The sequence below is a fragment of the Rattus rattus genome, chromosome 9 (assembly GCF_011064425.1).
Source record: "Rattus rattus isolate New Zealand chromosome 9, Rrattus_CSIRO_v1, whole genome shotgun sequence".
Classification (NCBI taxonomy): Eukaryota; Metazoa; Chordata; class Mammalia; order Rodentia; family Muridae; genus Rattus; species Rattus rattus.
In genome coordinates this window covers 80,145,684-80,166,824 of record NC_046162.1, presented here as the reverse complement: position 1 = coordinate 80,166,824, position 21,141 = coordinate 80,145,684, and the positions used below count along the sequence as shown (strand labels likewise).

Below are 21,141 nucleotides of genomic sequence, written 5' to 3'. Positions count from 1 at the left end.
ACAAACTGAATGGAAGGTAGGGAAATGACGGTCTGGTCTTCAGCAGGAAGATATTATCCAATGTCAAGAAATCTTACTCCACAGAAACTTAGAAAATGCAGCAGGATGTAGCTCCCCTGGTAGAGAGCTTGCCCAGCAAGCATGACACCCTGGGTTCAATGCTCACTACTGCATTAACTGAGTATTGGGGAGGTGGAGGCAGGAATATCAGAAGTTCAACATCATCCTTGGTTTCTTAGAGAGTTAGAGGTCAGTGGGGGGCAGGAGACCATGTCAGAAGAGAAGAAGAAGAGAAGAGAAGAGAGGAGGGAAGGAGAGGGGAGGGAGGGCAGGGGAGGAGAGGAGAGGAGAGGAGAGGAGGGAGAGGGAGGAGGAGAGGAGGAGAGGAGAGGAGGAGGAGAGCTTTGCATCAACCCTAGGTAAATAAAGGGTCATTACAACAACCAGAATCACACCATTATCTCTCTATACTTAGAAATGTACCCACCCTTGACATAAATCCTCACGGACTTACCTTAATGAAACTCAAGATTCTGTTCTGAGTCTCCAACGGTAAGGTGTATCTGGGGTTCAGCAGCTTAACTAGAGTATCTTTAATGAACTCCTTCTTCACAATCAGAGATTGGAAACTCGGCCCACAGTTCTGCATGCACATGTCAATGAGCTAAATTAAAGAGCAAAGTCAGGGGTGACAGTTCTCTGGCATAATCCTTCTGACTTTTAAAACCAAACAAATGCTACGGAAGAACTGACGAACACGATTTGCTCCCTGTAATACTAAACTTTACGGCAGAACGTTACGCTCCAATATTGCAAGGAAGAGGAAACATCAGGTAACTGGCCAGACGCTCCAACTGATGGAGAGGCAAGATACACACAGGGCACTCGGCGGCACGCGGTAGTGAACGACAAGCGCTAAACTGAGTTGATCAAAACACACGCGCTGGATTACGTAACATTGGCTGTAGGTTATCTAGGGTCAGCCTGGTCCCTTCTGCTGCCCTGCCATTGTTCACAGCGGCACACCCTTTTACCATTAACGCCCTGCTTTGGATAATAAATCGCTATCAGTCTAGCAATAGATCTTTATAGGCAAGTGTGATTATTTAAAGTCGGGTGATTGTGCGAGAGTTATAGAAAAGGCTGGGGCTGAGCTGGGCATTGAAAAATGACCAAGGAAAGTAGAAAGGAATTTGCAGATGTACGCTAGGTAGATAAATGCTGTTTTGGTTAGCATTTGGAAGGCCACCACACACCCCTGTGTCTGCAGCTTGTTGGTACTTGCAGGTAGTAAAAGCTTTAAAAATGGTGCCTAGCTGTGGTTCCCAGTTGTGGCAGAGACGCCCTCAAAGGGGATTATAAAACCATGATTTTTTTTTCTCTTTTCTTTCTTTCTCTCTCTTTTTTTTTTTAACTTCCTAACCATGAGGTGAGTGATTTCACTCTGCCACAGGCCACCTGCCCATGACTGTCGGAAACCGCAAACCGCAAAGAACCTTCTTCATAAGCTGCCTTGAGTAGACATTATAGAGATTCCTGGAAAGAAGACTGATGTAAATCATATGCAAAACAAATGAATAAGTAGAGATGGTGAAGTCGATGAACAATGGGAGGTTCAGGGCACACTCTGCTTTGCCTCTGGGGGTGGCATCTTGATGTAGGCAAATTGAGAACACTGGGTACTGCAGATAAAGTTCATGAGGGATTATCTAGACTGTCCAGAAATCTGTCTGGAAGGATAACATCTAGACATTCATTACCCAGGAGTTCCGGAAGAGAATTGGTTAGTCAATGTCCTACATATAAAAAGCTACATTCTGGGCAGGAACAGCAGCACTCTACGGAGGAAACTTGTTAGTCCAGAAGGCTCTCACCAGTGCAGATCCAAGACAGAAAAGGGTGAGCCTCGGATGGTGTGAGCACACCAGACGGAACGCATGAGGAGGGGAGAATGTCGACTGTGTATTTCCTGAAGCAAAAAGACTGGAAGCTAAAAGACCTTCCCTCTGCATGGGGCTGAGGGGACCTTCCATGGAAATGTGGGGTAGGGTGGGGTGATATGACTGGGAACCCTAGGGGTAAAAATGGGTGGGACAAAATTTAGGTATTTTTAGGTTCGAAAGGAAAAGTAAACATTCAAATATGTTTAGCAGATGGCTAAACTGCTGCAGAGTCAGGAGCTGCAGGTCCAGAGCTGCAGGTCAGGAGAGTGAAGGGCCACCAGAGCATCGTCAAGGCCACCAAGGAGGTGCAAAGACCTGGGACACTGGGTTGGAAGTCAGTGGAAAAACAACAGAAAAAAAGAAAAGGGGAGAGGGAGAGAGAAAGAGAGAGAGAGAGAGAGAGAGAGAGAGAGAGAGAGAGAGAGAGAGAGAAGGATGATGGTAAGAAGGAAGAAAGGAAAGGGAAGGAAAAAAGGAAGGAAGGAAAGAAGGAAGGAGGGAAAGAAGGAAGGAGGGAAAGAAGGAAGGAAGGAAGGAAGGAAGAAAGGAAGGAAGGAAGGAAGATAATGTTGGTAAAGTCAAAGGAAGTTTCCAAAAGGAAGGGTGTTAAGAGTTACTATTATGGACAGAACAACTGTAATGTGTTCACGGATTAGTGGGGCCATTTATCACTTTGAATAAAACAACACGGTTACAACTCAGGCTAAGAAGAATGAGCTGGAATGGAAAAACTGCATGCCAAAAGCCAACCTCTGAAAACTGACCTAAAGGTAAAATTAAATCTCCATGCCACTTTGAGTTTGAGGGGACAAAGCAACTATGCCGTAACCAGCAGAACCGTCATTGCCTCAGAAAAGCTCCCACACCTGCCTTCCCCGCATGCGCTGTTTGTTGAGTGCCATTTTCACACAATACAAAAAGTAACAGTGGATACACAAAGGGGTACTTTTAAAGCAAAGAGACCATAGAAGCCACCAGAAAATGCTGAAGCTGAGTACATGAGGAACACGGGGAAAACCTTTGAAGGAGTTAGAAGCAGAAGTCCTACGGAAATAAGATTACTGGGTAGTGATGACGTAAGCTGGCTAGACAGAGTGGCAAGGCGCATTAGAGACGATGCTGATCTTGACCGACTATTAAAGTGAGGTTTGAATGGGTGGGATGCTACAGACGAGTGCCTCTATTCCAGTGGTGCTCAACCCTCCTAAAGACCCTTTAATACGGTTCCTCCGTGCTGTGGTGACCCAACCCCCATCATAAAATTATCATCGTTGCTACATCATAACTGTCATTTTGCTACCGTTCTTGAATCGTAATGTAAATGTTTGTGTTTTCCAATGGTCTTAGGCGACCCCTAAGAAAGGGTTGTGACCCCAAGAGGGGTCTCGACCCACAGGTTGAGAACTGCTGCTCTATTCAATGCAAGTGTATGGAAATACTTATCCAACGGCTTGTTCGGTCTGGGATAAGATACCTAAGCTTCCACTTCTCCCTTTTGTTTGGAGTCAAACAAAATTCCTTGAATTTTGAATTCCTTGCTTTATAGAGCCCAAACCAATTTTATGTTTGGCATACTAAGACGTTACAGTAACGAGTAATATTCCTGAAAGGTATATGCACAAAAATCAGAGTCAGCATACAGTTCTGAGACTGCTAACATCTGGAGAGCAGCAAGCATGCCCTTTTGTGCTTTCCCGCTGGAATCAAGACTGTCAGAGCTCGTTATTTCTGTATCGCCTCCTCCATTATGTCTCCAGCCTCCCCCACAACCCCCAGCTCGCTTGGATTCTAAAATGTACTGTGGTAAATGGACAAACTCATGTGAGTAGCCTAACGTATTTTGCTATCTTGTTCTGGAGCCCATGTGCTCAGATAACCTATCTTTGGAACCAGGGTAAGTAGGAATCTGTGATCTCAAGTGGGAGAACTGAAGGAAACAAGGAACCAAGCAGCGCGGAAGTGGGCGACTCAAAGGTTTGCCCGTCTATTTTTGTGCTTAGCTGAGCAAATCGCTTATGTGAACTCGTGGCAACGCTGTCTGCATAACGGACAACCGTATCTCTTTCTAGGAGCTTGCTGTAAGAATACAATGAAATGTCATGTCCTCTGAGAGGGAGACACAAAAGCAGGACCTACGCAGACGGTAACCAACGCAACCGGTCATCTGTATCGAAGGAGAATGTTCTAGCACAGGAGTATGTGCTTATCAATAGAAATAAAAATTCTTCACGGATGGTTAGAAGAAAAACCAGGGCAGTTTTGCTTCTCACTATAGGTAACTAATCCAGGAAGAGTGGCAATACTAGATTTCAGGTCCATCAGCGCTGTATCTGGACCACCAACTGTGACCACACCAAGGCAGGGCTATTCTATCATACTAACCCTGTTTGGAGAAAGCTGCCTTCTCATTCTTTCTTGTGTGATAAGCTCACCTTTACAGATCACCTGAAATCCCTATAATTCTTTATTGGTGCGTGTTCCATAAAGGGCTATTGCATTCCATTGAGTCTCAGGAACTTGTTCAACCACTTTTCATTTGACAATGACAGTGGTATTTGCTGACGTTAGTCACAACTGACTCATTCAAGAGAGGGCTTTCGAGCCTCGAGCAATAAAGCTCGGTAGCCACAGAATACAAGGCAAATCGGGACTATTGACTTCTTGGGCTGGCTGTGTATCTCAGTGGCAGGGCCCTTGTCTGGAATGCACAAGAGCCTGAATTCTATCCACCGCATTGCAAACGAAAAACATAAGAAGCTACCAGCTCCTTTATAAAACTATGTCTCTGGTTGTTAGTGGGGGAAAAAAATCATCGTACAATCAGATTATGTCAAAGACCTAACGAAGGCTGACAAGTCCATGGAGAACTCTAAATGACAGAGAAGATTAGAAACACTCATAATTGATTTGGGCTCTTATCACTTCCCAGAAATAAGATGAAAATGTCACCCAGGAGATGACTTTTTAAATAGTTTATTGGTAAACTTATAATTGCCTTTGACAGACATTGGGCAATTCCTTCTGTGACTAATTCCTCTCACAATTCAGTGTAGCCTAAGAGAATACATGCAGGGCAGAGGCCTTGAGTGTAACTCTGACAGACAATGAGTAAGCTGAGGGGAGGCACACAGGCCATCACGTGTACAACAAGGGAGATCTACATGTAGTTATCAATAGGTAAAGCCCATTTGGGAAAGCTCAAGACAAATTTCTTCCCCTCTCATGGCCCCTTTTCTATGTTCATGGCACATAAACACATACACATACACATACACACATACACACACACACACACACACACAAATATACACACACACACAAATATATATATATATATTACATATATAATCATAGGAATGGAATAAGAGGAAAAAGGGGGACAATGGAATACATGAGGGCTATTTGGTACACACACACACACAGACACACACACAAATATATATATATAATATATATTACATATATAATCATAGGAATGGAATAAGAAAAGCGGGGGGGGACAATGGAATACATGAGGGCTAGTTGATGTAAAAAGGGTAAGTAAGAGGGGAATGATGGGGAGGGAATGATGGGGAGGGAATGATGGGGAGGGAATGATGGGGGGGAATGATGGGGAGGGAATGATGGGGAGGGAATGATAGGGAGGGGAATGATGGGGAGGGAATGATGGGGAGGGGAATGATGGGAGGAATGATGGGGAGGGAATGATGGGGAGGGGAATGATAGGGAGGGAATGATGGGGGAGGGAATGATGGGGAGGGGGAATGATGGGAGGGAATGATGGGAGGGAATGATGGGGAGGGAATGATGGGGAGGGAATGATGGGGAGGGAATGATGGGGAGGGAATGATGGGGAGGGAATGATGGGGGAGGGAATGATGGGGAGGGGAATGATGGGGAGGGGAATGATGGGGGAGGGGCTGAAGAGTGATGAATAAGAATAGCGCTTAATGATGCATACATACATGTTAAAATGACACAAGGAAACCCTTTGCTCTGCACGCCAACTTTAATGACTAATTAGGAGAGTCTGGAGAGAAGGCTCAGTGCTTAAGAGCACCTGCTGCTTTTTCCCGAGGACCCAAGTTCAGATCCCAGTGCGTAGCTCCCGGGATTGGACACCCTCTAATGGCTTCTGAGTGCATGCACACAGACCACAGACACCTACACACAAATAAAAACTAAAATTTTAAGATAAATGAAGGAAGGGACTAAGCCACTACCCAAAGACTATACATGGACTGACCCTGCACTCTGACCTCATAGGTAGCAATGAATATCCTAGTAAGAGCACCAGTGGAAGGGGAAGCCCTGGGTCCTGCTAAGACTGAACCCCCAGTGAATGTGATTGTTGGGGGAAGGCGGTAATGGGGAGGATGGGGAGGGAACACCCATAAAGAAGGGGAGGAGAGGGGCTAGGGGATGTTTGCCCGGAAACCGGAAAGGAATAACATTCGAAATGTAAATAAGAAATACTCAAGTTAATTAAAAAAAAATGAGGAAAAAAAAAGATAAATGAAGGAAAAGAAAGAGAAGGCAAGAAAGAGCAGGTATTTCCCTTGACCTTAATGATCCTGCTTGCTAACTGCAGTGGAATTCTGACCCCTCACCCTTGACTCTCACCGTTATGTAAGCACGGGTTTTGAAACGTCTCTCTGGCTTTTGTATGCTGATAGGAGAATCACAGCACAGAACAGACGTAGTCAGGAGGTGAACATGCAATCAAAGAGCAGCCGTTGGCAGAAGCAAAGCTTGATAGGCTAGACTGACATAAGGGGAGACTGGAAGCCCAAAGAAAAACCCACAGGACGACATTCTACAGAACCCACCCTCTTCCTCTGAGAGGGCCCTGTCCAAGTGAAGGTGGAGGACATGGACTTGAAGATACAGAACCATTGAAACTAGGAGGAGGCTACATACAACATTCAAGACGGTAAACAAGTGTGAGATGCCAATGTGATACCCAGGTGGAAATAGAGAAGTGGGGAGGGGGGACGACACATCCGTCGCTCTCACTGATCCTTCTCGCCCAGTTCTCTTAAATTTCTGCACTCTTGAGGTAGTCTAGATCCACTCCATTTTAGTGCTGTCTACATTCCTTTCCACTCTAGGTCTGAAAAATACCTTCCGTTAGACCCGGAGTCTTCCTGGATGCCAGGAGAGATGGGATGAAGTTTGGGAAGAAAGGGGGTGGGAACTTAAGCCGATTCGATCCATACTGGATCCACTAACGTTTCTGACTCTGTACTACACTTCCGGGAAGGTACAGAAGACACAAATTGTAGGGCAAGTGAGCCTTACAGACAGGCATAAGAACGGAGAGGTGAGGCTCAAATCCTGGGAATCTCAGAGATCTGAGATGGTAGGGGTGGAACTGCTCCTTCACAGCCTCAAGGCCTGCTCTGGAACACTTAACAAAGACCACCAACTGAGAAGACCCAGGGTAATCTCTGAAGGCAGTACCTGAAGTCCTTCTCCACGCAAATCCCAAACTCAGCCAAAAGAAAACATTTACCACCAAATCCCACCCACTTCCCCAAGTTTCACATAGTCAGTCCTATCCACGTGGAATAAAGCACACAGGGGTTTCTGACAGTGGCTGTCTTTACTGTAACATTTGGGGAAGAGCTCTCTCTCCGAAAGCACTCGTGGTTGGATCCTGGATTCCCGTGGCTAGCCAGGCTCTCACTGCCTGGCTCACATCAGAGCAGCAGCAGCTGATGCAGCCACAGCTGCCACCACTGTCACTGCAGCTGTTGTGGGACCTGGGACCCAGGCTACCTGAGGAACCTGTCTGTCCCAGGCTGCTCTTCACCCTCCTTGACCTGGCAAACAGAGACACCGGACACAACAGAGGGAAGTGGGCGTCCAGACACCCCTGGCAGAGAGGCAGAATTCAATACCACAGCAAATGAGAGCCTTGATTCATTCTCAGAAGAAAAGTAGTTGAAAGAAAGGGTATGGAATTTAGAATCTTAGGACTGGGTTTAAATTCCTGCACATGCAGCACGTTAATCTTAGCACAGTTACTGAACACCCTTTGTTTCATTATCTATGAAACGGAACTGATAAGACAACCATCTCCTGGTGGTAAGAGCAGCAATAACTTACCAGCATCTGGGGGTTTTTGTTTCTTTGTTTATTTTTGGTTTTTCAAGACGGGATTTCACTGTGTAGCCCTGGCTGTCCTGGAACTCACTCTGTAGACCAGGCTGGCCTTGAACTCACAGAGTTCATTCCCAAACACCGGGATTAAAGGCATGCACCATCACCAGTCAGCTAGCATTCCAGGTATTTCTACCCTGGTCCTGATACCTTGATATTTCCACAGAAACATATTATTCCTTCCCCAGTAGTTCCCATCATTCTGTGGTCTTCATGAGCAGGTTGCTATGAGTTAGAGACAGACAACAGCCCAACAACCAGGAAGGAAGAAAGTACCCGACTGAAGGGTTTCTTCTGCATTTGTGGCACGGACACTATTTAATTAACTTTTTATTCAGTCAGTCTCCAAGTACACACAATGTGATCCACTATTTTCCAGGTAAATCTAGAAAGTGGTAACTAAACTCACGTCTGCCTCATAGCCTTCTGATACACACTGCCAATACTCTAAAGATAATGGCCGTACCTATGGGAGGTCTCACTTCCAGAAGAAATGAGGAGGCCACACAGCTCATTTCCAAACGTCCAAAGGGCAACTCACCAAGGTGACCCAAGAGGTCAGGCGGTCCCAACTGGGGGAAATGGAGATATTTCCATAAGAGCTCACATCCGTACCACAAAAGTAACTGAGCACAGGAGAACTACATAAAGTGACAGAGAATGTCTCCAAATTACATCAATCGAAAGAGTTGGTTGAAACGTAAGGGGCCGCCAGTGTCTCAGGATCCCTCAAAGGGGCTGAAGGAAGGTAGAAAGGAAGGGAGGCATCTCTCAGTTTCCGTTTTCTTCTTCAAACGTGGTCCACAAATACAAACACATGCTTTTGGACCCGTTTCTCACCTACTGGTTTTTAACCACAAACGTGAAGACCCTGACCAGGACAAACCGATTCTGTAGCAATGATTTCTTTCCACAAAATTAGATGGCGCTGTAGTCAACTGAACTCCCTTCTGTAGTTCTCAACAGGTGAGGAATCTTAAGTCACACAGTCCAGAAAGCACTAGTACCTGGCTGTCATCTCTCAGGCTATGAGTGTATTTTTTTTTTAACTCTAAAAATGTTAATTGTAGGGGAGAAGCCCCACAATATTATTTATGCCATTGAAAGTACTTACTGATAAGGAAAGTTGGATTTCTTTGTGGTTGTAGTTTTTGGAGATCCTTTTCTTCAAAGCTTTTACCGCATCTTTTGGCCTACGGCAATAAATACACCGAAATCAACAATTTGGATAGAGAGGCATTGTCTATGTAAGCAGTGTGCAACACGGAGCTAGGAATGGCTAACAGTACGGGCGATTTGATCGCGCTTCCACGGGAGCTGGGCCGCTGAGCGTACCGCCTCTAAGTTTCCTTGCAAAATAGGTAGATCACACCGCCTGCCCCTTGGTGAGACACTGCTAGGATATGTACGTAAGAGGATTATATAAATGCTGGTCACGAAATGTGTATACGACAGCTTCTATCAAGGCACAGAATCCGGTTATGGGAAATGTAACCCAGAGCAACAAGATTCTTAGCCTTTCCTGGGCATCACCCATAGGTAAGGGGATATAGGGAAGACTGCAGTTGGCTAATTCTGATATGCTCCAACTTGATGCTAGCAAGATCTGCAGGCTGGGAATCAAAATTCACTTCATTAGACGTCCCTTTTACAAGATCAGTGAAGAAACTGCTAATAGTAATGAAACAGGTTCACAGAGAATCTAAATGCCACACAGAGTATATAAGCACTATATATGTGTGCATGCATGCATATACATATGTATATATATATATAGTTATTGCTGTTATTGTTGTTGTTATTATTATATATGCAGGGCTGGAGAGATGCTATGCAAGCTTGAGGTCCTGCATCCCCAGACCCGGGTAAAATCATGGCAGATCCGTTACAGCCCGTCTGTCATTCTAATGCTTGGTTATAAGGTAGAGATGTACCCCTGGGGTAGGCTAGCCAGTTAACTAGCCTTACTACACAGCGCTGGGTTCAATTGAGAAACCCCGGCTCGATAGATAAAGAGGAGAGAAACTGAGGAAGATACCTGCAATTGGTATTGGCCTCTGGCCTCCACACTAAAGTGTGCTCAGACACATGTGAGCGCACGTGCACTCCTGCACACCACAAAGAGACACATTTTAAAAAGGAAATCTGTAAACTCTTAGAAGGGTCAACCACAGGCACTAGCCGTTAATATATAACTAATAATTGTTTTACCATTCTTCTTCATCAGCACCCACTAGACAAAAATCTTGTCCTACCAACTATCCCTTAAGAGTGTTGAGGAAAAGTATACAAGTTTCACCTTTTATCATAACCTACAGTCAACTAAATTCAAAGTAGAGTGCCTCTTAATGACTTTGTTTTTCTCTTTTTTTTTTTTAATTGAGTGACTTCAAGTCTAGATAATACATCAATACACAGCACATCTTGTAAGAGTACAGTACGAACTTGGGTGAGCTGGCAGGATGACAGATAAACACTTGTCCCCTGACAAGGAAAGAAAAGATCGCTCAGTTGTTTCTGGAACAATCCAGAGGGTTGGTCACCACCCGCCTGGACACCAACCACTAGAAGCCACTCAGCTACCAGCCTCTGGATACTGGTTTTTGTTACCAGCCATCGGAGCATGAGAAAGCTCTAAAGAAAGAAACAATCTATCCCTCTCTTTAAAAGAATTTTTGTTTTTCAAAACAAGGAATTTAAGCCAGACAAAGACAAAATTTAAACTAGTAGAGCAAAAGCAAAGGAGACAAGTTCTAATGATCTCTCGGGGGTCCTCTGCATGCTGGAGGAGGAAGCTGTCCCCAGGCTTAGCCTGCCATTCTCACACAGCAGGAGGCGCTCAGGAGACAGCAAAGGGTTCCCTCAACCAAAACATCCAAAACTTCCGCCAAGGAAACCAAGCTGCAGTTCTGATGGGTCTCACTGGGCACAAATGCACGGATCCCACTGCAAACCTACCCGTCTTGTGTGGTGTTAATTATGTCACAGATATGCATGAACTGGCCCCAGTCTTCCGTCTGAACTCCAGCAAAGGTGGCCTTTTCTGTAAAGATAAAACTGCTTGTGTTGAGTTTGAGCCACAACGGAAAAGAAAAGAAAAATCTCACGTCCTTGAAATAATCTGATTGGGGGTGCATGAACAAGTACCATTAAGTTTATGCTGCCGAGAGGTAAAGTGATTTCTTTTCTCCCCTCCTGAACAATTCCCAGTAACCCAGGAATCGATCAGAAGCCAAGGCCAGAGTGCTGCTGTTGCGACGGCAACGAGTGAGCTATTTAGAAAGCCTGCGACAAATCTCCAGCCTCCGGTGTCTTTCAGAAGCCAGAACTATAGACCTGTGGCTTACTGGACAGTCACGGGCAAGGGGAACTACACATCACTAAGTCTATTCTGGTTTAACCCACGGGTATGGATGACGGAAGGAGAAATTCAGAGAGAGTAAGGAAATTAACCAAGGCTGCACATCAAGCGTGATGGGGAACCTTCATTCAAATCAAGGTTATTTGATTCCAATAGTTATATTTTTAAAGACGGCTTCTGGCATCAAACTTACACTGGGCAGACTTACACCCTTGGCATTCCCTTCTCTAGACAGCTTCTTTAAGGACACAGGACCGGAGTCAGGGAACCTCTAACACAGTGGGTCTCAACCCTCCTAATGCCTGGACCCTTTAGTACACTTCCTTATGTTATGGTGACCCCCCCACCATAAAATTATTTTTGTGGCCTACTTCATAACCGAAACTTTGCTACGGTTATTGATTGTAGTGTAAATATCAGTGTTTTTCCACGTTCTTAGGAGACGCCTGTGAAAGGTCATTGGACCTCCCTAAAAGAGTCTCCACCCACCCTTTAAGAACCACTCCGTGTGCTTATTGGCTTCTCTGACAAAGATCACCAAGCACGGTGCAAACCAGTGTGTGGCTCTAATGGGGTTCTGAATGGACGAGGCTGAGCCGTCTTGCTTGTGTCCGTCCTGATACTTCTTCCTCCCAACCTCCTCATTCCTAGAGAACGCCTATTCACACTTGAAGGCCATGCCTCTGAGTTCGTTTCTCCCTTTATGTGAGTTTTTTTTTGCAAAATAAGTGGTTTTCTTTTTTCTTAGAATGTTAAAGGTGTGTTACTAAGTTCCCTGGGGGCTGGGACCATGCCTTCTCGTAGGCACCTAGCTGGTGGTTCTAACCATTTTCAAAACTAAAGGATAATCGGACATACTGCTAGAGTGTCTTCTGCCTGTGAGGATTCAGTGAGGTTCCGTTTCTGCTCGAGATTCACTCTAATACGATTTATTCAGCAAGGAGATAGGCAGTTAATGTGTTTTTCCTAGAGGGCAGCTCTCTTCCGGTATTTTAAAGACTCAGGTTTAAGTTCAAAGGTGTTGTTCCCCATCCCGGCAGCAGATAGTTAACTTATTTTCAATCTAAACTTTCTGAGACTGAACCTTAGAACTCCCAGGTTCTGAGGATTTCATCACCCCACCAAGTTCCCGACAGTTTGCCTGTCATTAATACACCCTGGTGCCACACCCTGTCCCCAAGGGAGGGGGCAGGAGAAAGAAGGGAGCTGAGGTGGCAAAAAGCCAAGTGTATGTAGTCAGTGGCTTCTGCATCCACCTCTGTAATTCAGGAAGGGAGGACCATGCAGGCTGGGTTGGAGGATGATGCTTGGTCTAAGAGCCTCTGTGACTGCAGATGGCCCCTCTCCCCCTCCTCAGCACAACAGCGTGCATTTTCAATCTCCCACTTCAAGCCAAAGGCCACTCGGATCGTTTGAGCTGTGTGCTGGAGAAAACTGGTTTGGAGAAACCTGCCTCTCGAGGTGAGATCACGCCAATTAGCTTTTCCGAGCAGTCTCTTTCTAATCTGTAAAATGGGTATAACAATAAAGTGCTGAGAGTGGACGCACTTTATGAAGAACCTTCCCCGGGTCAAGAAGTTTCCACTTTCTCCTCCCAGCGGTCCCAACACTCCACGCAGTGCTGCAGGTCACCTGCTTGGCTCCACTCGCCCAGCAGTTTGCATTTTTCAGGGAGGTTCTGGCATGAGGGAGCCAAAAACAGCCAGGTGGACAGCGGCCGCAGGTGGCACGCAGGTGGCGTGGGAAAGCTGCGGGGGTGGGTAGCATTTCCTCCGACTTGGCCCAACTCCGTCCCCCCACATTCCGGAATGGAGTGGAGCCGGCAAAGCTCCCACAATTCCCCAAGCCAGTCCGGATGTTACTCCCCGCGCCTCCTTACCTATGAGGTGACCCAGAGAGGTAGCGTAGGGATCGCGGTGACTCTTCCCAAACGCCATGGTAGCTCCAGAGAGCCCTCCCAGGAAATCCGCCTCCACCGCCCTCCGACTCCACCCGCTCCGTGCCCGAGGCTCCTCCTCTCTGCTCCAGCGCTCCGTGGCCGCCGAGAGGCGCCAGGCTGCGAGCAGGGCGGGGTCCGGGGGGACTTGGCGCACCTGCCGCGCGCTGCTGGCGCTTCCCGCTCCGCGTGACTCTAGGTGGGCTGCGAGCCCGGGTGGAGTGGTGTGACTCCGCACCCCGGACCTGGGAACTTAGAGCCCAGCTCCAGCGTCTCCGCTGAAGACCGCTCCTCTCGCTTTGGAGACTAGGCAGTGTGGGAATAGTTGCTAACACAGCCTCGAGGGTTATTGCTAAGGTTAATTAATGCAAGGACATAGTCCTCTCAAGTTACACACCTTCGGAACGTTGAGATTTCGTCTATCGCCACTCCAGTCGTCCCTGAACCTATTTTTGCACCCTGCCCTTTAAATCTTCGGAATTGGGAGGAGAATGGGCTGTGTTGGAAAGCCAGGGACTCCCTGGAGCCCGGGGCCCTTTGTTTCTCTCCTGTTTCCAAGAGGGACCACAGGGCGCCACCACACAAGCTTTTGGCTTCTAACTCCATCTCCTAGGAGCCTAGCCTTATGGTGAAAAGAGAGAGGGGATTTCCTGGGGCTCTGGCAGGAAATATGTTTGGAATGTAAATCCACATTAAGAAACCAAACCACCTTGTTGCTTCTCTATTTGAACCAAGATTTCTTTTTTCTTTTACAGGGCTAACTTCAGATAAACCATGCTTCTGGGCTGCAGGATGCCTCTTGAGAGGGTGGGCTACTCTGCTGGTAAATTTTGCTTCCTGTGGCTAACTGGGACTCAGTTTCATATGAATTGTGGGTTTATTTCCCCCCTGGAAATGGTGACTAGGAAGGGCAGGAGGACCTGGCCTGATTCATGGTTTAGTCTAACATATTTTAGCTTGGATGCCAAAACCAATTATATTGTGCTCCAAGTGGCTAACATTTGTTTTATCGATCTGAAATCTTCCTCCCCTTCCCCCTATTGTCCTCCTCCATGAATGAGTTAACATCGAGATCCTGCAGTCTAAAACATGGCATTTGTGTTGCGATGATGTTTCTCATGATGACGTTGGTCCCACCTGAAATAGGACTTGTTTAGCAGGCTCACTAGCTGTTTCATGGGGTGCGTGCGATCTCTCCACTCCGGTAGTCAAGTAGTCTTTACAGCTGATGTTGAAAACCTCTCTTGGCTCCCTCAGCAGCCTGATCTCTGTTCCATGTTTATAGTCCCTACAACAACTCATTTTGCCTTCGCTGTGGTTTGCGATGGGGGCAACATTAAGGAGAAGGTCGAGGGCTGGAAAGATGGCCCAGCAATTAAGATCATAGGCTGTTCTTCCAGAGGTCCTGAGTTCAATCCCAGCAACCACATGGTGGCTCCCAACCATCTGTAATGGGATCTGATGCCCTCTTCTGATGTGTCTGAGACAGCTACAAGTGCACTCATATAAACAAAATAAATAAATCTTTAAAAAAGGAGGGGAAGGGGCCACAGAGGGGAGAAGATCAAGTTCTGTTCAAACTAAAATGATGATGACTTTCTGTCAGGAAAGAGAAGTTGGACAGAACCAAGGATCCCCTTATGTCATTTATCCCTGCTTCGTCTGAAAGGGTGGTTAGGCTTTTGGTTTTCCTTGGCCTGATTTCCATATATGACAGATTGAGGGAGAAGGTGGAGAAGAGTAGCAAGGAGTGTGCCCTGGGTGCAGTGGCTGATGATACCACCTGTGCCCGCTCTCTCAGCTACGCCTGCACAGACACTGCCCTCCAGGAGGTCATGATGTCTGTAACCATTTCTTCTACACCCTGTCACTTACTCCACGACCCCAGTCTTTGCCAGAAGTGATCAACAACAACCCAGTCAGGGTTACCACAGTCTGGGAGAAGGCACAGCCAAGTTGAGGTCAGAAAAGAAACATAATTCTAATCACATAATAAGGATTAGATATCTAAACACCGCTGGGATTGAGAAGTGACTCAGGGGCTAAGAGCCCTGGCTGCTCTTCCAGAGGACCAGGGTTTAATTTCCAGCACCCATAGTTCACAGCAGTTCACAGCCATAAGCAACTCCAGTTCCGGGGACTACGTCACTGTCTTCTGGCCTACAGGAACATTAGGCACATACACAGTACACAGACATGGGGGAAAGCAAAATACTCAACATACATGAAATATAATAACATTTAAATACGTGAATAAATTGATAGACACTAGGAAACCGTACACAGTTTCAATCTTAAGAATTTTTTCCTAAGCAATTTTAATACATGTTTATGTATGATGTATGTATATGTATGTGTGCAGGTATGCACTGTGCTTCTCTCTGTGTGTCTCTTTGTCTCTGTCCGTCTGTTTCTGTCCCTCTGTCTGTCTGTCTCTGTTTCTGTCTCTGTCTCTCTGTCTCTGTCTCTGTGTGTGTGTGTGTGTGTGCGCGTGTGTGTGTGTGTGTGTATTAGTCAGAGGACAACCTTGGAATTTTGTTGTTGTTATAAGCCTTTTACGTTATAAGTTATAAGTCTTACAAGCCAGGCCAGCTGGTCCAGGAACTTTCAGGAGGTTTTCTGTCTCTGTCTCTTACCTCACTACGGAATCACTGGGGTTGAGGATACACGCACTGCACCCACTCCACCCCCCCCCTTACATGGTTCTGGAGATTCAAACTCAAGTCCTCTTACTTGCAGTGGCGAATGCTTGCACACACACCAAACCCTCTCCCCAGCCTTGCTAACCATTTTCGTACGTGTAAGTCATGACGCTAGGTAAAAAGCGAGCAAGATAGCACTTTTCAAAATGTGTTTAATGGCTGCAACTAGAAACCTTTTATTCTTGTGGTAAGGGAAGTAGCATAGATTTCACTTTTGTAAATGAAATGAGATTTGGGAAGCTAGAACTGTCAAATGGCTTGGCTACATTTTGAACTACTGTTGTCTGATTCTGGAGCCTGTATCATTCCCCATATTTGAGTGTCTGAGTGGTGTGGTTAAAGGATTCTATTTGATTCAAAGTGAGGGCTGGACGAATGGGGAAGGCTACCTTACTGTCACAGAGTTCTGCTTTTTCCCCCTGTGCTTGCTTAAGAATGCTAATGTGTTGTTTGGCTAGTAGCATAAATTAGATGTATTGTACTCTCATTACATGATTAATCCCATAGTAAGTATGGAAGCAGATTTCACAGATTAAAGTAATTAATGCAGACAAATTTTCACACAGCCACGTTGTTAGGGGAAAAAAAAAATCTAACTCCAGATTCGGTGACTCTAAGCACTTTCATGGTTCCAGATTTAAAAAAGTAGGTTCGGGTGGGGTGGGGTCTGTGTGCTGGGGGCACTGTTTTCAGAATGCAGAGACCAGAAGTGGTAAACGTGTGTGTATGTAAATAGAACTCGACTTTATCTGAGTGGATCCCATCAAGGATTCTGTTTCTCACCACTGAAAATTTTAGATGGTCAGAGCTAGCTGTGGCTCTGGAAGCCACACAGTCTCTGGGACCAACACTTTAGAGTGACATCCAATATGAATGAGTAACCCCCCAAGGTCATCCAGCACCAGAATAAGACGAGTCAACACAGGGAGTCTAAGCACACACTGTCCACTCTCCCTCTCCTTGTTCCCAGTCCCAGGATTTGAATGTGAACCTCCCACCCATCCGCAGTATCTTCTCAAGCGTCGTCCTCTTTACTCTTTCCTGTCGGGATGGCTTTCCTTTGCCAACCCACTCCTTCCCAGTTGTGCCTCTGTGGACACCGACTTCTGTAGCCCTGTGATGAACAACTCCAGCAGCCAGGCTTGATCTGTTTTACCTCTGTGTGAGATCTCCCTGCTTTCCTCCAGGTACGCCTCTCCCTACCTTCTACACGGGCTCCATCTCCCTGTCTGCTGGGCCACGCCTAAGCTTCCGTGTCTTCCCACGGCCTTTGCTTCCTCTTTCTCCACCTCCCTCTCCTACATCTTTTCCATTCTTTAACAAAGAAACCTTTTCTGACCATTCCCACGAGTATTAAGCCTTTCTTTCCTGTCCTAGAACCTACAGCAGTTTATGCTAGCTAACTGTTCAGAAGCGTCTTCCCTGCCTTCTAAATATGAGTCCCTCCGGGAAGTAGGCCCGTGGTGGTGTGTCCTGTCACTCAACAAACTTGGATAGATATGCATTGGATGCATGAATATCCCTTCATTTCCCAAGCAGCTCTTCTTGTCCTTAGACCCAGTCCTTTATCCCCACCACCATCCATGTGTTAGACACTGAACTCATTGAGAGTAGAATTGTACTTAGCCCCTTCCTCACCATCTCTAGCCCACTGGACTTTGTTTTGACTGCACCAATTACTCAATGTCAATGTCAATGCATCAACTGGCTGCAAAGAATACTGATGCACGGGTCCATCCTCAGGTGCATGGGTCCATCCTCAGGTGCGGGTCCATCCTCAGGTGCATGGGTCCCAAGGTGCACGGGGTCCAACATGGGTCCATCCTCGGGGTGCACGGATCCATCCTGGAAAGTCCCAATGCATGGGTCCCATCCTCAGGTGCATGGTCCATCCTCAGGCAATGGGTCCATCCTCAGGTGGGTCCATCCCATCCGGGTCCATGGGTGCATGGGTCCATCTCAGGTGCATGGATCCATCCCTCACGGGTCCATCCTCAGGTGCACGGGTCCATCCTCAGGTGCACGGGTCCATCCTCAGGTGCATGGGTCCATCCTCAGGTGCATGGGTCCATCCTCAGGTGTCCATCCTCAGGTGCATGGGTCCATCCTCAGGTGCATGGGTCCATCCTCAGGTGTCCATCCTCGGGTGCATGGGTCCATCCTCAGGTGCATGGGTCCATCCTCAGGTGCACGGGTCCATCCTCAGGTGCATGGGTCCATCCTCAGGTGCACGGGTCCATCCTCAGGTGCACGGGTCCATCCTCAGGTGCATGGATCCATCCTCAGGTACATGGGTCCATCCTCAGGTACATGGGTCCGTCCTCGGGTGCATGGGTCCATCCTCAGGTGCATGGGTCCATCCTCAGGTGCATGGGTCCATCCTTGCCTGCTTTTATGATCACTGGGCCAGCTCTTTCACCTGCCTCAGGCACCCAGGGTTGAGGGGAGGGAAAGGCATCTCTCTGTCACCAAAGCCACCCCATGGAAGACTAAGGGTGGGGTCAGCTATCCTGTGCTCATGACCTAGGGGTACTCTCACTCAGGCCCCACCGTTAGGGTCAGGTGAGGGGCAGGGTCAGATCAGCACAGTGCCTTAGGAGCCAATCCAGACCAGGGACATCTGTATGGCTTTTGGTGGTAATACCAGCCTAGGACATCAACATAGACCCTGGCTGCCATAGGACCATGGACTGAGACATGGCCCCCGGCAGCATCGAGGGCCTCGATGTCCCCATGGTCACAGATATCAGCACAGGTCACTCACACCCTCCATGGTAGTTGGCCCTCCGACATCTACATAGTCTCTGGTGGCAGCCTAAACCACACACATCCACTCGGCCACATCAACACAGACCCGAGCTGTAGCAGAACAATGGACCCAGACATGACTCTTGTCAGCAGCCCGGAACCTGGACCTCACTCACCCCACCTGATCCTCACTGTGGAGTCTCCAGTTCCACCTTTCTCCACAGTGTATGGCCCCCTCAGCTTTCTCTCCTGTCTCTCCACCATGTCCTCCAACTTTCCTATCTCTCCGTCACTCATTAACCCATCGTAGTGGAGTCATGGCCATGTCAGGTGCTCGGGGGTCTTTCTTCTGGCCTCCCGGGTTGGCAGGGCCCCAGTTATTCTTGACAATGCTATAGTATTTTAATTCCTGATTGTGGAAAATGACATTCAAAGAGCAGCTTTTCTACTCTTTGTTCTTTTGGAACAGCTATCAGGTTCACGAAGAGGCTCCTCCCCTCGCACATCTTCCTCCGGTCCGTTCTGTTTCCATGGGACTTGGGCTGGATTCAGGATGAGCACGGATGAGGAGGGAAAAGCCACAGGAGCAGTAAAAATACCTGGCACTTGACTTCTTCAGACACAGTCTGGAAGATGTTGTCTTTTCCATCAGCACCCATGATCTTAGAAATAATGGCTCCTAGCTTACTGATATTTCTAAAGTCATTCAGAATTGGGAGGAGAAATCAAAATTTTCTCATCTCTAAGCAGCTTGACTCATCATAACCCCAACCCCTAAAAGGAGTTCGTTCTTGATTTTGGAAACCATCTGCAGCTCTGGGCCCAGTTCTCCTCATTCAGTAATACCAAGTAGAAGTGTGTCCACTGATCTTAAACCTCTGTCTTCCGTGCCCATTAAACTATAAACCACAAAAGGATTCACAGACTTCTCTTCATTCCCAGAAATAAGAAATCCCACTGAGATCTGGGGTTCAAGGGCACCTCTTGATTAAATTTGTCATTCAATTGGCTTCCTATGAAGCTCAAGACGGAAGAAGTTTTTTTTCTATCTGCAAGTAAAGAAATCAATATTTTCATAACCTAAGCCACCAAGCCTTCTGTAGATTTTTGCAGTATTACCATTCTACACTTAACTCATTTGGGATTTGTCTTTTAGTGTGTGTGTGTGTGTGTGTGTGTGTGTGTGTGTGTGTGTGTTCCTTTGGAATCCTGGCTCAGGTTTCAAAGTCATCTTAAATGATTTGAAATTGCAGCTTTCAGGTAGGAAAAACAAATCCAGCCTCCACAGTTCCTTTTGAAAACTCTGAGATAATGTTAGTGTAGCACCTAGGAAGGTTCTGGACCTGCAATAAAGCTTAGCAAATATTATCAGGTTACCTCTGGCAAATATTATCTGCTTATCTCTGTCATGTCCTGCTTTTGGGCTACCTGGTGCCCTGATATTGATCCCAGGGAGTATCTGGGAAAAAAAGTGAGAGACAATGGACGTGGACTTTGGGGCTGGGGCTAGAGCAGGCTCAGAGGTGTGCTGTTTAGAGATTTTTTTTCAAGTTTATGACAGCTCAGTAGGATGCTGCTTGATGGTTTGGGGCTGGGATTAGAAGAGTCACAGTGGGATGTGCCTGGCAGTTTGGGCTGGGGTTAGGAGAGGCTCAGAGAAATGTGACTCGCAGGCTTGTTCTACAGGGAAATCTTAAAAGAGGCTGCCGGTAGGAAGGGTAACATATTTAATTTCAAGATAAAACTTGGTTCAAACGCTAGTGTGGCTGTGTGCAGACTCATCTTTGGCAAGGCACGGCCATCCTTTCCAAGCTTTAAGGACAGAGTCTATCCCACATCCCACCAAGGGAATATGACTCAGTATTAACCAAGGAAACATTTCAATATTTAATACAAATGCTGGGCATAGAACAGTTACTCAATAATCATTAAAACTAAAAGCCTCAAAAAAGCCTGGCTTCCTTTGTCTGAACTTCCTATGACATTGGTTACTCTCTTCATGATATTAATTACTGTCTGAAATGGTCTTGAAAATTTTGTTTACTTCCTGCCTATTTCTAAGGTTTAGCACTGTCCCCTCGGTAGTAAAAGCACGCATTGCCTTGTGGTATGTCCTTCTTGGCTATGACTTTCAAATCCTCAAGTCAGATCTATCCAATGAGGTCAAGATTTGATCCTCCCAACTTCCAACAATCCTACCCGACCACTTTAGCTGTGATGTAATATGCACCCCTTTGGAACTTTAAAAAACAAACAAACAAAACAGAACAGAACACCATCCCTCTA

At 46.7% G+C, this 21,141-nt stretch overlaps 1 protein-coding gene and 1 long non-coding RNA gene across 2 annotated transcripts in view; one reads left to right on the top strand and one right to left on the bottom strand.

Annotated features, from left to right (window-relative positions):
- The window catches only part of Tom1l1 (target of myb1 like 1 membrane trafficking protein), a 42,103-nt gene extending 28,645 nt beyond the window's left edge, over positions 1-13,458 (bottom strand). Inside the window, exons 1-4 of the mRNA XM_032911634.1 lie at positions 13,349-13,458; positions 11,067-11,151; positions 9,223-9,301; positions 515-664 (exon numbers count right to left, since the gene is read on the bottom strand). Coding sequence (XP_032767525.1) covers positions 515-664; positions 9,223-9,301; positions 11,067-11,151; positions 13,349-13,406 — 372 coding nt within the window. The 5' untranslated portion in view covers positions 13,407-13,458. The remainder of the gene's footprint in view (positions 1-514; positions 665-9,222; positions 9,302-11,066; positions 11,152-13,348) is intronic.
- A 3,695-nt stretch (positions 13,459-17,153) lies between these two features.
- Positions 17,154-19,934, top strand: LOC116909661. The gene is made up of 2 exons (XR_004389088.1): positions 17,154-17,294; positions 19,325-19,934. It is a non-coding gene; the product is annotated as an uncharacterized LOC116909661 (long non-coding RNA).
- Positions 19,935-21,141: the final 1,207 nt, after the last annotated feature.